Source organism: Oryx dammah, unplaced genomic scaffold, assembly GCF_014754425.2.
Source record: "Oryx dammah isolate SB20612 unplaced genomic scaffold, SCBI_Odam_1.1 HiC_scaffold_21, whole genome shotgun sequence".
Lineage (NCBI taxonomy): Eukaryota > Metazoa > Chordata > Mammalia > Artiodactyla > Bovidae > Oryx > Oryx dammah.
The window spans coordinates 16,694,399-16,707,240 of NW_024070205.1; the positions used below are offsets into that span (position 1 = coordinate 16,694,399).

The 12,842-nt window shown below is 42.8% G+C and overlaps 1 protein-coding gene across 1 annotated transcript in view; it reads right to left on the reverse strand.

The window, feature by feature from the left end:
- LAMC2 (laminin subunit gamma 2) overlaps positions 1-12,264 on the reverse strand; it is a 70,969-nt gene extending 58,705 nt beyond the window's left edge. The window contains exon 1 of the mRNA XM_040263821.1: positions 11,994-12,264. Within this exon, the coding sequence (XP_040119755.1) occupies positions 11,994-12,072 (79 nt within the window). The 5' untranslated portion in view covers positions 12,073-12,264. The remainder of the gene's footprint in view (positions 1-11,993) is intronic.
- Positions 12,265-12,842: the final 578 nt, after the last annotated feature.

A 12,842-nucleotide genomic window follows, 5' to 3' on the forward strand; every position in this document is an offset into this window, starting at 1 on the left:
GAGGAAAAGCATCATAGTGGGCAGACATGAGTTGGGGCTATCAATCCTAACCACCCTCCTCCCTTTTGTTTGAGAAATTCACTAAAAATTCAGTCTTAATTTATTATTATTTAGATATCATCCCCTTCCTCTGAGTCAAAGAACTGGCCTCATGTACTGACAACTCTTTTCTGCTCAAAGACAGCAATCATCACCTCTGGGAAGTCAGCTGTAATGAGGCTCTTCATCAAGAAGTCCAAATATAAATAAATAGAAAATGGTGAATAAAAGTAAAGGTGAGGATAGCATACTCACTTTAAAAAGCTGGTAAATGCCTATTTTTAGAACAAAAACAATTAAAGTGGGTGTCCTTTAAGTAGCAATCTATTATAAAGTATTTTAAAAATTATTTTTACAAATACTCCAATTGCACATTACTTATGAAGTCTGAAGCAAGAAAAACCAGACATATCTATCGGTTTGGTATCAAGGGCATTGGAAGCTATCATCCTATTTGCAAAACTTGAAAGTCTCCATGTCTGTGATACTCAAGATGATAAGATGAGTATTTTTATTATAATTTTTAAAAAGATGATGATGAAAACGCTCATATTTTCCAGTTTTAAAATCTTCGACATGAGATTTTTCTTTCCAAGGTTTCATTTGTTTCTCAGCTTGGGTAAATACTTTAAAGCAAAATCTGAACACTTCATAATTTATTTATTTATTTTTAAATATTTATTTATTTGGCTGCATTGAGTCTTAGCTGCAGCTCACATGATCTGCATTATGCCACGTGAGATCTTTCATGACGTTGTGCGGACTCCTCTCTAGTTGTGAAATGAGAGCTCCAGAATCAGTAGTCGATACACGATGAGCTTAGGTGTCGTGAGGCATGTGGGATCTTAGTTCCCCGACCAGGGATGGAACCCATGTCCCCTGCATTGGCAGGTGAATTCTTAACCTCTGGACCACCAAGAAAGTCTCCATTTCATCCTTTAAAGTGATCTTGAATTTTACTGCTTCTAGTTTTAGCTTCTTCAGGTATGTCGCAATATATTTCTAATTAGCATAAGAAAACTGAAAAGGCACTTCTCTCTGTAAGAGCTTTTTAACTGAATTCAGTTCTCTGCCTCGCCTTTTTCACAGCTTCCTTTTATGCCAACGCAGCTAGAACCACTGGTGCTGTAACCTACCTGATCATTTGTTTTCTGGGACATGTAAATGCCCAAGCAGTACAAGTAAGCCTGCAATGTGAAGGGCTCTGAGACAGCCAGCAGAAGCCAGCCATGGAAATTTTGGAAAATTTTGAATGACCGAGTACAGACACATCTTTTCAATTCTAAGTGGTCTAGTCATTGAGAGCCAATGAGACTGTTTACCACGTTTTCCTTTTCAATGATTAGGGCTTACAAGGAGTCACCTACTTTGATCACAAGTTCATAGCACATTGTATTGTAATCTAGACTTAGAAATGGCACAAGTGGATATGGATGACTCAGCCACGGAGGACTAGACCAGGGAGACGACTTTCCTAACACCCCACCAGGATCCCAGCAGACAACGGGGACAGGGAAAGAGATCTCAGTGAATAGGAAGGTTGGGGAGGCCAATTTCTGTCTGACTAGCAAACCTTAGAGGGAAGAGGTTAGGATGCAAAGGATACAGAAGAGGCTCCCTTCTCTTACACATGGTAGCTTTAAGGGCTTGACCCCAAGACAACAGGAGTCAGCTACAGGGTGTGATCAGCAGTGATCACAGTGAGGATTCTGTCTGAAAGTTCATCACCCTCTTGTTACTCTACAACCTTCTGACCACAGAAATTGCTGCGAAAGTCAGCGTTAGTCGCTCAGTCTTGTCTGACTCTTTGCAACCCCATGGACTGTAGCCCACCAGGCTCCTCTGTCCATGGAATTCTCCAGGCAAGAATACTGGAGTGGGTAGCCATTCCCTTCTCCAGGGGATCTTCCTAACCCAGGGATCGAACCCAGGTGTCCTGCATCACAGGCAGATTCTTTACTATCTGAGCCAGTTGCTGCAGGAATGTCTGTTTTTCGTGAGATCATCAAAGAAAAGCATCCCAAGACAGAAAGCACATCTGACTACTACTTAAAGAGCATAGTGTTCTTTCAGCACTTGCTACATGGCCCAGCGAAAGGTGTCATCTGCCCCTTTAAGAAATGGCTGAACTAAAGGACATTAGAGAGTCCATGAAAGCTAGAGGTGACCCCTGAAGTGATGAGGACTAAGAGGAAAGAAATCATGTATGAGGACTCTGAATAAAGAAAAGTTTAAAAGGAAATTCCGATTTGCACCAAAATGCTTTATGGAGTATACATTAAATGTGGTTTTTCTATTGCTTATATTTGTGTTTTTTTGGCTCCTTAGAAAAAGTTACCTAATGATTCTTCCTTTTTAAACCTTTCGTTGCTTTCATGAACAAGATATTTTTGTACAAGGAGATTAGCCACAGATTTTTTTGCTATCACTACATTCCTTCACAAAGATACACACATTTAGGTATGTGCATGCTTACCAGGCAGGCACCATTTGAATTCTTAGTTTTGCCAAAAGAACATGGCAACTTGTGTACGTTGTTGTTGTTCAGTCACTAAAGTCATGTCTGACTCTTTGCAACCCCATGGGCTACAACATTCCAGGCTTCCCTGTCCTTCACTATCTCTCAGAGCTTGCTCAAATTCATGTCTATTGAGTCAGTGATGCTATCTGACCATCTTATTCATGTACATTACAATGTCGGAAAAGGTATGGAATGCATTTTATAGCACTTTCCTTCAAAATTCATTGCTGGTAAAAAAAAAAAATCCACTTGAAAATAGTAAATTAAAATTGTGGTGCTTAAAGTGAGAACAGTGAATTAAATGGTCTTTTAGGAACCCAATCATTCTGATGTATCCACGAAAGAGAGGTAACAGTTATTGTAAGAAGAATTTGGACCGTGAAACCTCCAGCAGAAGGTAGGATCGACGTGTCCTACATCCCAGCTCTTAGCAAAGGAAGTGCCTTTCCAGTCTCTTACTCTAATTAGAAAATGAAGAAGCTAAAACTAGAAGCAGCCACACAGAAAACCGTAAAATTCAAGATCACTTTAAAGGATGAAATGGGGACTTCCTTGGCGGTCCAGCAGTTAAGACCTTCCTACAAGGAAGATCCTTCCCTGTAGATGGTCCTACAAGCTCTGGAGCCCTCATGCCACAACTAAAGAGAAGCCCGCACGATGCCCACGTGACGCAGTGAAGTTCCCACATGCTGCGACTAAGACGCAATGCCGCCAAGTAAATAAATACACAAAAATAAATAAATGATGTTACTTGCCATGCCTGGTCAGCTGTGGCCTGGCCTCTGTCCTTGAAGATCTCAGCCTGTGAAGGTCCCCTCCTACCATATCCCACATACAACCCCTTGGAAGAGACAAGAGCCACTGCTTTGGGGTGCCTCTGGATCCACTGGGCCCACAAAGTAAACCGGCCTATTGAGATGAGAAATGATCTTTAAACATTAGAAATCCCCTTTAACCAACAGCAAAATGAGTAGTGACTTGAAATAACAATAAGTATGTATAAAGCTTAGTGGTCAATGTTCTAGCCATGAAACAGACAGAATCCTGAAAAACTTCAAAACGTCTTCTAATAATCTCCAGCCAGGGAGAGAAAAATAGCCTCTGGACACAACGATGCTTTAATAGATTCCAAACATTGAGAGGTAGCATTTCCCTGATGGTCTGGTGGTTAAGATTCTTGAGCCACTTGGTCAATTACAAGCTATGTGATAAAAGTAAAAACAAACAGAAGAGGAAACTTGGTAATCTGAAATTTGCTCTCTTGTCAGTTCTCCTAGAAACTGGAGTTTGTGCTTGATTTTACCCTGTTGTTCACTGCCATTTTTAAAGGAAAGGCTACTCTAAGGACTCACATACACAGAGCTCTGAAAAGCCAGGACACAAGATATCCCAGCTAAAAATGTAAGGGATGTTGTTATAATAGATCAAGAGTCCATCAACTTTGAAAATTGATTTAAAAGAAAATCCTTAAAAAGAATGAGAAATAAGCCATGGTGGTATCTTGTTAAAGAACATTAAGCTAGCAACTGAAATCCGGTCCTGTTACTAACTGCCTGGCTCTGGTCAAGGCAATCACTTTCCCGTGCCTCAATTTTCCAATCTATAAATGAGGGTCACATGTCCTGGAGCCCAGCTCTGCTCTAGCCAGTGATGAGGATTTGGACAGTCACTTTGCCTCCCTGAGGGTCGTTTTCCTTAACTTTAAAGGAGAGGCTCTGGTAGAGAACCCTTAAGAGTCATTCTCATTTCGGTCCATGATGCTGTTAATAAAAGAAGAAAGTGGTGAAATGTGCAAATCTTTTCATAACAAATGCCCAATATAGGTACAGCTGAAGATCTGGTCATTATTCCAATGTTTAAGTTAGTGTGGGAAATGATCTAGCTGCAATTTTATTTTTTCTAGGATGTGAAGATCCATATTCACACAATGAAAGAAAATAAAATCTGGAAAAGAAACAGTCAGGTTTCTGTAAAGAGGTCAACAAAACTGAAGAAGTCCAGGATACATATATGTTTGCCCAATTGATCTCCACCTTCTTCTGATAGAGAGGAAGTCCTCACATTGATAAGTGCTGGGAAAAGAGCCATTCTTTTCTTCTTTTATGACGTAAGGAAGCCCATGTTTGTTGGGGAGGCATATATACAGACATACAGTCACCCACAGACACAGAAAAAGACTCAGCTTCTGGCTTTGGGTGTGGCTCAAATATTACATCATATACCTGGGAATTATATTAGAACACAGCTCAGTATGATTCAGTAATCTATTTAGTCTAATTTGTGACTAGAGTATTCTAGAATCTATGGTGTTATTTCTACACTGGTCTATAATAGATTGTTAAATCTTGTCGTGGCAAATTTCTCTAGGAGGAAAAAAAAAAATCAAAATAGTTCAGCCACTAAGAACTTAAATGGGAAAAAATGTTCCCAGGATGGCCTCAACATCTTGATTTCATGCTCCTGACTTTCCCATAAACACTGATCACAAATCAACATTTTTCCTCAGCTTCTTGGGTCAGTGGAGCTAAACCAGTGGCTCCCCCAGTTCGGGACACTCAGAATTTAAACCTACATGGGAATTTTCAGCTTACACTCCAACACATCTCTATAGGCCCATTTATTATACATACTTGAATATAAGATGAATATGAGGCCACATTTAAGTCTTTCCAAAATCTCTGTTACACAGCACTTTCTCAATTATTTTATTTTTAAAATTATTATTTGGGGAAGACATGTTAACCTGAAATGACCTCAACCAATGTTTCAGATAATTTTTAAATAAAAAAGAGGCCAAGCTATCAAACACAATTCTCCTAACAGTTCATCATCCCACAATTGAGAGCGCTTGAAAGTTATCCTAAGTAAGTCTTTTGAGATGATTATGCTATGATGATCACAATGAGTGCTTGGGATAGTTTTTAAATCTTTTTCATGTCTTCTGAAAATGGCATACTTTTCAGTGACAGCAGCAAAAGATAAGACAAATAGAGCCATGTCTCAATTCACCTGATCCAAAATAGAGAAAAACTGCATTAAAGTGGCTTTCAGTTCAGTTCAGTTCAGTCACTCATTCACGTCTGACTCTTTGCAACCCCATGATTCGCAGCACGCCAGGCCTCCCTGTCCATCACCAACTCCTGGAGTTCACTCAGACTCACGTCCATTGAGTCAGTGATGCCATCCAGCCATCTCATCCTCTGTCGTCCCCTTCTCCTCCTGCCCCCAATCCCTCCCAGCATCAGTCTGTTCCAATGAATCAACTCTTCGCATGAGGTGGCCAAAGTACTGGAGTTTCAGCTTCAGCATCATTCCTTCCAAAGAAATCCCAGGGCTGACCTCCTTCAGAATGGATTGGTGGGATCTTCTTGCAGTCCAAGGGACTCTCAAGAGTCCTCTCCAACACCACAGTTCAAAAGCATCAATTGTTCAGCGCTCAGCTTTCTTCACAGTCCAACTCTCACATCCATACATGACTAATGGAAAAACCATAGCCTTGACTAGATGGACCTTAGCAAAGTAATGTCTCTGCTTTTGAATATGCTATCTAGGTTGGTCATAACTTTTCTTCCAAGGAGTAAGCGTTTTTTTAATTTCATGGCTGCAATCACAATCTGCAGTGATTTTGGAGCCCCCCAAAATAAAGTCTGATACTGTTTCCACTGCTTCCCCATCTATTTCCCATGAAGTGATGGGACCGGATGCCATGATCTTCATTTTCTGAGTGTTAAAAATGGAATTTGAGAAGTGACAGGTCATCTAATGTGGGGGTCATCTTATACATGGGCATGTTCCAGAAAGTAACATATGTTGAACCTGTATATGATGAAGTATGACGGTTGACAAAACGTAAGAAGAAATGATATGAAACTGAATCCTGAAATTCCAATCTGCTTTGGGTTCCTTGTGAGGAATTCTGTTTGTTTCATTGGGTAAAATTTAGAGCTCATTTCAGCCTGAGCCAGAGGACTCCTCATCACCTTTCCTGGACTAATGAAAGGAGCCTCTTCCAAAGCTTTACCACTTAAAACTCAGAAGGCATGATACTGACATTTGGTACGGCAGAGCAATTAGTTGTATAATAGTAATACTGAACACTCTGAGTGTTTACTAGGCATTGTGCAAAATGCGGTACGTGCAATAATCACAGCAATTCATTATCTTCACCTTAGAGATGAGGAAACCCACTAACATGGGGGGCAGCTTGCGTCACTCCCTTAAGTAGGAAATGATGCAGCTAGGATTTGAACCCCACTCTGTGAGGCTTTCCAGGTAATGCAGTGGTAAAGAATCCACCTGCCAGGGCAGGATACGCAAGAGATACGGGTTCGATCCCTGGGTCGGAAAGATCCCCTGGAGGAAGAAATGGCAACCCACTCCAGTAGTCTTGCTTGGAAAATTCCGTGGACAGAGGAGCCTGGTGGGCTATAGTCCAGGGTGTCGCAAAGAGCTGGACATGACTGAGGACACACACACACGTAAACACAGTCTTACTATAGAGCCTGTACCTCTAGGCAGGATGCTGTACCTTTCCAACAAGCTGTGTGTGTGCTCGGCCACAGTTGTGTCCAGGTCTTTGCAACCCTATGGACTGTAGCCTGCCAGGCTCCTCTGTCCACAGGATTTTCCAAGCAAGAATGCTGGAGTGTGTTTCCGTTTCCTTCTCCGGGGGATCTTTCCAACCCAGGGATCAAACCCACATCTTCTGCATCGCCTGCATAGGCAGGTGGAATCTTTACCACTGAGCCACCTGGGAAGCCCACCACTCCACAGGTTAAATAACAGAATCTACAAGAGTGTAAATCTTTCCAGGGGCCCTTCCCACTAATCACAACATAATCCTAAGTACCTCTTTTCCAGCATCAGGCTATGGGAGAAACTAAATTAGTGATCTGAGTAATCTTGGATGCTGAGTTCACCATTCTAGAACAAGAGATTCAAAACTGACCTAGTGGCTGAATCCTATAGTGTCATCTTAGCCTTCATCCTTTGTGTATTCATATTTCTACCTCTGAGTAGAAATTATGACTCCTAAAGTAGAAATTTATGATTCTTACGTTTTTTAACTGAAGTATAGTTGAATTACAATGTCATGTTAATTACTGCTGTACAACAAAGTGACTCTATTAAACAAATATATATATGTATATTCTTTTTCATATTCTTTTCCATTATGGTTTATCACAGGATATTGAATATAGTTCCTTATGCTATACAGTAGGACCTTGTTTATCCATTTTATGTATAATAGTGTGCATCTGTTAACCCCAAACTCCCCATCCAACCCTCTCCCACCACCTTGCCCTTGGCAATCACCAGTCTATTCTCTATGTCCCTGATTCTGTTTCTGTTTCATAGATAGCTTCATTTGTGTATGCCTCAGATATTGTTGAAACTCTTCCTTGCTCTAACAAAACTCTCCACTTTCTTGATTCTTCCTAGCCTTGATGCCCCTTCCTCCCATTCCTTCACTATTCTTCCGTCTCCTTGTTAAGTATTGAGGTTTCTTTTACCTCTTTCTCCCAGGTAGTCTTTTTCCAGTGGTCATGTATGGATGTGAGAGTTGGACTATAAAGAAAGCTGAGCGCTGAAGAATTGATGCTTTTGAACTGTGGCGTTGGAGAAGACTCTTGAGAGTCCCTTGGACTGCAAGGAGATCCAACCAGTCCATCCTAAAGGAGATCAGTCCTGGGTGTGCATTGGAAGGATTGATGTTGAAGCTGAAACGCCAATACTTTGGCCACCTGATGCCAAGAGCTGACTCATTGGAAAAGACCCTGATGCTGGGAAAGATTGACGGCAGGAGGAGAAGGGGATGACAGAGGATGAGATGGTTAGATGGCATCACCAACTCAATGGACATGAGTTTGGGTGGACTCCGGGAGTTGGTGATGGACAGGGAGGCCTGGCGTGCTACGGTTCATGGGGCTGCAGAGTCGGACACGATTGAGCGACTGAACTGAACCCAGATAGTCTCATCTATTTTCAAGGCTTTGTTGGACTCCCAACTTTATATTGTTTTAATTTCTTCTAAATTTCAAAATTATAGTTCCAGCTGTTCACTGGACATGTCCACTTGCAACTCAAACTCAACATATCCCCATGGAAGCTCACCTCCTTCTCTTCATTACTGCCGACCTTGCTCTCAAACCTGACCCTTTTGTTCAAGTCCTCATTTCCTTTAGTGGCATCACTGCCTAACCAATTACATGAAGTTGAAGCCTTGGACCCATCTTGGACTCTTCCTTATTTCTCACAGTTTCCCCTTACTATTATCCCTAACGCACATACTCATTGGATCACCAAATTCTTCCAATTTCACCTTCTAAATGTCTCTGTGATCTGTTTCCTCTTTGCTGTTCCATGACCATGATGAAAACCCTCATCAAGTCTCATTTGGATTATTTCAATGGCCATTTATTTGCCTCCCCTAGCTCAATTCCATCCTTTAAGCCCTTCAATGAGTGACCTTTCCCACGTCCACTCTTCTTAGAAACCACCTGCAACCTGGAGACAGTGCTTTGGAAAATCAAGTGTTCCTTACTTGCTGCAAATTATAAATCCTTCCCTGGTGGCTCAGAGGTTAAAGCGTCTGCCCACAATGCGGGAGACCTGGGTTTGATCCCTGGGTTGGGAAGATCGCCTGGAGAAGGAAATGGCAACCCACTCCAGTACGCTTGCCTGGAGAATTCCATGGACAGAGAAGCCTGGTAGGCTACAGTCCACAGGGTCGCAAAGAGTCAGACACGACTGAGCAACTTCACTTTCCTTCTCTGGAAAAAAAAAAAAAAAACCAACCTTCTGCAACCCTTCTTTGCCACAAGGCACTAATCTAACTGCATATCCTAATCCTGGCACGTAAGGCTCTTCACCACCAGATTCTTGGCTACATTTCTAGTGGCATTCCAACCTCCCTTCTCCAGTCACACCTCCTCAAGGGAACTATGATGCAGACCATTGGAGCTACAGCCACATTCACATCAACAGTGAGCTCCTGAGGGGGAATCTGTCTTTCTTAATGATCTCTAAGCATCCAAGTTCACTACATTCGCACTGTTGGCATCAGACATCTTCAAGAAATGTAGTTCTAGGCATTTTAAGGTTCTTCACAATAACATCTCTTCCTTTCAACAGCCCTGCAAGGTTACACAGCACTATTGCCTCCATTTAACAGCAAAGAGCCGACTCCGGGCAGCTGAGGTGCCTGAATGGTTACTAATAAGGAACTAGTGAACAAAGCAGTCAAAAATTTAAAGCCAGGTCAGGCTGACTCTAAAACATGTGCTTTAGCTAAGACCAACTCTGATTATATCTAATACTATAATTTCACCTGCAAGGTAGCACCCAGGAAGCAATGTCCTTGCTTTAGGCTCTCAGAGGTACACAGACACAGGTCACTTTGGGAGATGGCAAGCACCATACTTTCAGTCCAACTCTCACAAGATCCCAGGCATCCCATAAATAGAAAAGCATGGGTGCTCTAGCCTAACACAAACTTTTCACACTCTCATTGAACCCCAAATGAAGCCCTTTGAGGAAGCAGCCTAATACTTTTAAATGGCCTATCTTTGAAAGAGGGGAAAGTCTGGAAATGAGCCTAAACACTGCTTCTGACTTAATAATTCATTAAGTCCTTCTGACTTACTGGACACTCTGAGTTTCTCCATCCTTGAGGAGTTAGAGTCTAAACTCTTTCCTCCTGACTCTAATTTTATTAAACAATTGATGTTGTTGTTGGTTAGCCACTAAGTCATGTCCAACTCTTTTGAGACCCTGTGAACTGTAGCCTGCCAGGCTTCTCTGTCCATGGGATGTCCCAGGTAAGAATACTGGACTGAGTTGCCATTTCCTTCTCCAGGCGAACTTCCCAGACCAGGGATAGCACTTATGGCTCCCAAATTGCAGGCGGATTCTTTACCACTGAGCTACAGGAGGAGCACAAAAAAATTGATATTTCCCTACATATTTGTTTCTTTTATCTAATGCTAACACACACACACATACACTCAACTATAGACCAAAGGGAAAGTGCTTCAACAATTACTCATTATGCAAAACATATGTACCTGTTCCCTTATTACTTTTCTAATAAGGTCCCTGAATTTCCAGTCTAAGAACTCATGGATCAAGTTTCAGATGCGTCTCTGCCAGTAGCTGCTTCTGTAGCTTTGCACAAATCCATTTCCATATTTTCATTTATTAAGTCAAGGGATTCTAAGAGTCGATCCATAAGCAGTCTCTTTGAATTCTGATACTCAAAGAGTATTCTTACTTTTAGGATATTTCTCACTAGGTGAAAGCTATTTATTCTAAGGGAATCTAACCTACATGATCATTTTCATAAGTGATTTTTAAATGGTAGTCAAGGACGATGATCTGGAAGTTAATTTCAAGATTATCTTAGACAAAAAAAGACGGAATCAAATGCATTCAAATACATGCTAAAACATTTGTGCCACTCAAATACCATTCAGGCTAGCGTCACCCAGACTGCAAAGTAATAAATGGAGTATCTAAGATAATTCCACGTACCCATGAACTTGGTCTCATGTTCACACATGTTCACATGTGTGAAAACGGATATTGGATGTGTTGAGATAATTATCCAAGTGCCATCAGATACAAGAAGCAAAAATAAACCCCAAAATTTGAGGTAATTAGGCAAATATCATTGGTAAAATTCAGTGACTACTAAGTAAAACTTAAGAAAAACACCCGTTATGTGTTGTCATGGCTGATGCATGCATACAGTATACCGTTGCTAGGTGCCCAGGAAGTTTTGTTTATAGGAGTTGAACTTCTCACAACGTGACAGCCACTGGGTGCCCTAGATAAGATCAAATGGTCTATGACATAGGTGCCCAATAAATGCCTGCTGAATAAATATTATGTGAAAATACTATTAAAAGTAACACTATGCAAAAGGAAAAGCATTGTTAAGACGCTTAAGTCTCATTTTCCATCCCAAAGAAACGGGAATTCCAGAGGGATGATTAAAGAGGTGCCGTTTCAACCTTCATGGGGTTCAAGGTCACAGAAAACATTCCCACCAAAATTCCATCAATAAAAACACACTGTGGGAAAAGAATTTATATACCCACATGTTACTGATTAAACCAGAGCCCCTTGATCAATCAATCAATAAATAAACACTCAAGAAGGCACTTTTTAAAGAGAAGAAAACCCTGGTTTGGCACAATCCATTGGCTTCACATTTTAAAATCAGACAACTTTACATAGTATTGGTAAATAGTATATACCTATTGTGAACCACCCTCTGGAGGAGCCCCACAGGAAGGAGCAGGAGGGAGCTCTGAAGAGGTTTCTGCAAAGTGGGGCGCCTTCTTGCAAAGTGCGTGCAGCCATCACGCTCTGCAGGGCAAGGCCAGTTCCCGGCCCAGGGCTGCGCTGTTTCCTCCGGGAAGGGACTCACCTGGCGTCCTGGAGTTGGCCCAGGCTGCAGGCAGGAGGAGCGAGAGGCAGAGGCAGCCGCTGAGCCAGAGCGCAGGCATGGCCAGGCCGGGCCGCGCTGTCCGCCGCCGCTGCAGGGGAGCTGCCCGGCGCCTCGCCGCTGGGAGCTTTCACTCTGCGCTCCGCTGTGCCTTCCTTTTCCTTGATCAGGTGGTTTTATCGACTCTTCTACCTGACTCAGTCCTGACAGGAAGAGAGCCTGTGTTTCAGGGTGTGACTCACCTGTGAATAAGGAGGACCCAGCCCTCGGGAGGCAGACAAACGCACAGCACACAGGGAGCTGTAAAAGCGCTCACCCCTGCTGCCGGGCTCCCCCCTCCCCGCGAGGAGCGCGCACACCTGGCCTAGGCCGAGGGCGTGGTGCGGAGGCTGCGGCCCAGGGATCTTGTGGGAGGAATGTGCCAGGTCCCCCAGAGCCCTCCTTTTCTCTCAGGGTGGTCCAGAGCAGCATGGGGAGGGAGCTAGCAGCCCGCCCCTTCCTCCAACTGGGAGGCCCAGTCTCCTGTGCGGCAAACTCAAATAAGTCAGCAGCTCTGATCAGCTCCGGGCTAAAAATCAACAAGGAAAACAGGCCAGTCCAACAGTCACAACAGGGTCCCCTCCACCCTCTGGCCTAGGCTCAACCTCTCTCTGAAATACAGTAACCCTACCCAGCCTACCCACTCTGCTGACACCTCATTCCTTCCCTCACCATCATCTGGCTGGACCAGGGTTCCTCTCCTGGGTCCCCAGAACGTCCTGATCACTAAGTCGTCTGTTGACTGGTGGGCCTCCCTTATGAAGGATAGGTACCTCTCTGTATCCGTAACAA